The sequence below is a fragment of the Egretta garzetta genome, unplaced genomic scaffold (assembly GCF_000687185.1).
Source record: "Egretta garzetta isolate BGI_Z169 unplaced genomic scaffold, ASM68718v1 scaffold386, whole genome shotgun sequence".
NCBI classification, from domain to species: domain Eukaryota; kingdom Metazoa; phylum Chordata; class Aves; order Pelecaniformes; family Ardeidae; genus Egretta; species Egretta garzetta.
Genome location: NW_009260063.1, coordinates 1,595,942 through 1,599,777, shown reverse-complemented (window position 1 = coordinate 1,599,777; position 3,836 = coordinate 1,595,942). Strand labels below are relative to the sequence as shown.

The following is a 3,836-nucleotide window of genomic DNA, read 5'->3' as shown; positions in this document are numbered from 1 at the left end:
TTCCCTTATTCTCTCCCGGGCTGCTGGCAGCTGGTTCCTCTTGGGCCAGTGGCTGCCATTGGATAGGCCAAGGGGAGGATTTAACCACTGGTCCCATAGAAGAGAAGGGCTGCAGATAATAATTAAGGTAACCAAAAAAGCACAGCCTAGAGGTTAGACAGCCTAGATCTGAATTACTGCTTTGGACACACCAGTGTCAGCAGATCCGTTCCTTATAACAAGGTGTTTGCCTGTGACACTGTTTCTGTGAGCTTTGGAAATAATATTAATCAATGCAGGTAATAATCTGGAAGCAGTTCAGAGCCAAGGGGCAACACAGTGGTCTTCACTGTGAAGATCTTCAGCTGGAAGCCACGCAGCATATGTGCACCCAGTGCAAAAGTAATCACTAAGGGGCCACATGTTTTCAGTTTTCACTTCAATAAGTGAAACACCGAAGGCAATGACTTGCTGCTGTGCTATTCTGGGCACTGGCTTCTTTGTGTAATCCATTGCTAGCCAGATTAAACACAATATGACGTGCTGGAGTCTCCAGTAGATGATGACGGTTTTGTGTCAGTGTAACTCTAACTTTATGCAACCGCCATAAGGACAGCTCACCCTTGGAAGACGCTTTAAAATCAGGCCCAACACCAGAGGAACTCAAGTCTGGTGAGGAGCACAGGTTAGAGCACACTTTCACTGCTGATGGGCTCCTTAGAAAGCTGTTGTAAAGCTTTTCCTCCAAAAGCCTGAGGCTGCAGGTGTCATTGAAAACATATCAGTCACTCCGATCTAATTTCCTTTTGTCTTCCAAAGAATCATCCCTGAGGCTAGTGAATGGGTAGAAAAGATATTTTTGCACCTCTGGGAGAAGCTCATTTTGGTGAATGGCACAGGGGAAATCCTCCTGGACAAAGTGCAGTGCCAAGGGGGCGAAGCTCTCCTCTGGCAGTGCTCCCATAACAGATGGTTTGTCAATCACTGTTTTCATCAGGAAGATGCTGGTGTCATCTGTGCAGGTATCTTCTGATCTACTGACATGTTAGCAATAGCGTGTTATACACATCTGCTGGACTGAGGTTCTGGTGCTCAGCGAAGGGGAACTAAACTACCAAAATCATCGTCAAGCTCTTCAGGACATCCCCAAACTATTCTCCTGCATTTTAGTAAATACTTCTTAAGAGGGATCTATAACCCACATGGTAGCCTCCACACTCAAAATCTTTAGATAGTAAACAGGACAGTTACATTTCCTTTTCTTTTGGTAGAGCATAATGCCATTCAGAGGCTTACCCATCTTCCCATTCCCAGTGCTTCCTAACTAAAGAACGAATTCAACTGATTGTTCACAGGAATAACAGAGAAACTAACTAGTGATTGCCTCATGTGATGTATAAAATCATCTTTCATGAGGCATATTACTGTATTTGCCAAATACATGCTACTATGCATTTAAAAATATAAATAACCTTACAAAGACAAAAATTCAATGTACTAAGTTGATTTGCGGGGTTTTTTCTAGCACTGTGGGTAAATAAATATTTTCTGTTCATTTTGTTTAGTGCAAGTTGTTAGAAATGTGAACTTTCTCACTCTTTTCTTTCTTTTTTTTTACAGCTTCTTTGATGTCTGAAGTTCCCTGTAATTTTCATCTCCTATATATCTTTAGTGATTTTACTGATGAAGTAAGTTTTCCCTAATACAGTCATTTAGTACCAACATACAGTTTATGAAGAGGAATATTCTGTCACGATAATACACCAGTGTAGCCCAGGTATCAAACAGATGACCAGCTTTTCTGTTCTATTCTATTCTAAGAACAAAGTCAAGAACTTCCCCAAATTATATCTAAATGTTAAGTCTGTATAAATTAAGCTTGATGTTGTATAGACTGAGTTACATGGAAGTTCACACCTGCTGTTTACTCAGAGCAGTACTGCTGTGGATCCTGTGAGCAGAGCTTGAATTATTCAGGAATATCACTGTCTTCAGACAGAGTAGGTACGAGCTTTAGGGGCATAGCCTTGCCCCAGGGACTCTGAAAGGAAGGAACATCTACGCAGCTTGAAAACAGTTGTTCACACCTATCTAGGGAAATGAGAATGGCACAGACGTCTGTCTTACAACCTGCTTTGTACCACCTTAATCCTCCTTCACAAAACAATTCTTTGACATTAAGCGTCAGCTGAGATTATGAAGTGCAGCAGTATAGGCAGAGAGCCAGCTGGGTAGACGACAGCATTGCAGGAAAGGATCTGGGATTCCTGGTGGACAACAAGTTGACCATGAGCCAACAATGTGCCCTTTGAGCATTGCCAGCGGGTCAAAAGAGGTGATCCTTCTCATCTACGCAGTTCCAGTGAGACAGATCTGTAGCACCACATCCAGTACAAGAGTGTGGCTTCTCCATACAAGAGAGGCAATGGCATCCTGGAGCAAGTCCAGCAAAGGGTCAGAAAGATGTTCAGCGAGCTGGAGTACAAGATGATGTACAAGGAGATGCTGATGGACTCGGGCTTGTGTGTGAAGGGGAGATTTTATTGTCATCTACAGTCACCTATTGGGAGGATGCAGAGAAGATGGAGCCAGACTCTTCTCAGAGGTGCACAGCAATAGGACAAGAGGCAACAGGCACAAGTCAGAACTCAGGAAATTCCACCTCAATATAAAGGAAAATAACTTTTTTTACCATGAGGTGGTCAAACACTGGAATAGGGACCCAGAGAAGCTATGGGATCTCCATCCTTGGAGGTATTCAATGTTTTCATAGACATCACCCAGAACAACCTGCTCTGGACCTGCTTCAAGCAGGAGCTGGACGAGACACCTCTGGAGGTCCCTTCCAACCTGCTTAAGTCTCTGATTCTGTCTTTCCATGAAGTGTCCAGGTTCAGAGAAATTCTCTTTTTTTCTTTCAAAGATATGTCAGTGAGGTTGGTGAATGGATGGAACCAATGGAAAGGCACACTGAAATATTTTACAAAGGAACCTGGGGACCATTTGTGATGATTTCTGGGATATAACTGATGCAGAAGCTGTCTGTAACCAGGAGGTTTTGGACATGCTGTACAATTTTCAGGAGATGTCACTTCTGCTCACAGCCCAAGAAATACTGTCAAGGATTATGTGCAGTGCAGCGGAAAGGAGAACTACCTGTGGGAATGTTCTTACAGGAGGTGGTATAGAGAGACTGGTGACAGCTGCTGTGATGCCAGTGTCATTTGCTTGTGTACACAGTAATATCTTTGCTTTTTCAAGAAGCTCCACAATTATTTTTTAATTTTGTCAAATTGAAAAACTGCTCCCATGAACTAGGGAACCCTTTTCTCAACAGCATTATGGCTCTCTTGCCAGTAACAATGCTCTATCCTACACAGAGAATTTCCCTCTTTTTTTTTCCAATATTAGTCATTACAAATTTCTATCCAGCTAAGATTCAAAAACTTTTAGAGCAATTTAATCAGTGCCACTAAGAGTCCATCAAATACTTTTATACTACCATCACATTATTTTAATCATCTGAAATCTGTGTTAACCAGTTCTATTTGCTTATTACCAAGACTAGGTAGGAGCACCAAAAAGTAGTGAGTGGCTGAAGTCAAGGTAGACAACATCCACTGCTCTCCCCTTTTGTTTGATGCAAAGAGAAAATGATAACATTTATTCAAAGAGGATGGAGAAGTGACACGCTATAGTTCATCAAATAATGTAGATGACTCAAATGTTGGGAAACCATCTTGAAAAGAGTGTAAGGTGTGCAATTCAAAACTTCTTGCTGAATGAAAATCAGACTCCCTTAACCTACCTCACTGCTTAGCAAGCCATATTGCAAGCAGATGAAAATCTTGAACGTA

The 3,836-nt window shown here is 42.0% G+C and overlaps 1 protein-coding gene across 1 annotated transcript in view; it reads left to right on the top strand.

Annotated features, from left to right (window-relative positions):
* LOC104128333 (deleted in malignant brain tumors 1 protein) overlaps nt 1-2,837 on the top strand; it is a 13,672-nt gene extending 10,835 nt beyond the window's left edge. The window contains exon 7 of the mRNA XM_009641094.2: nt 2,764-2,837. Within this exon, the coding sequence (XP_009639389.2) occupies nt 2,764-2,837 (74 nt within the window). The remainder of the gene's footprint in view (nt 1-2,763) is intronic.
* The last annotated feature ends 999 nt before the right edge of the window (nt 2,838-3,836 follow it).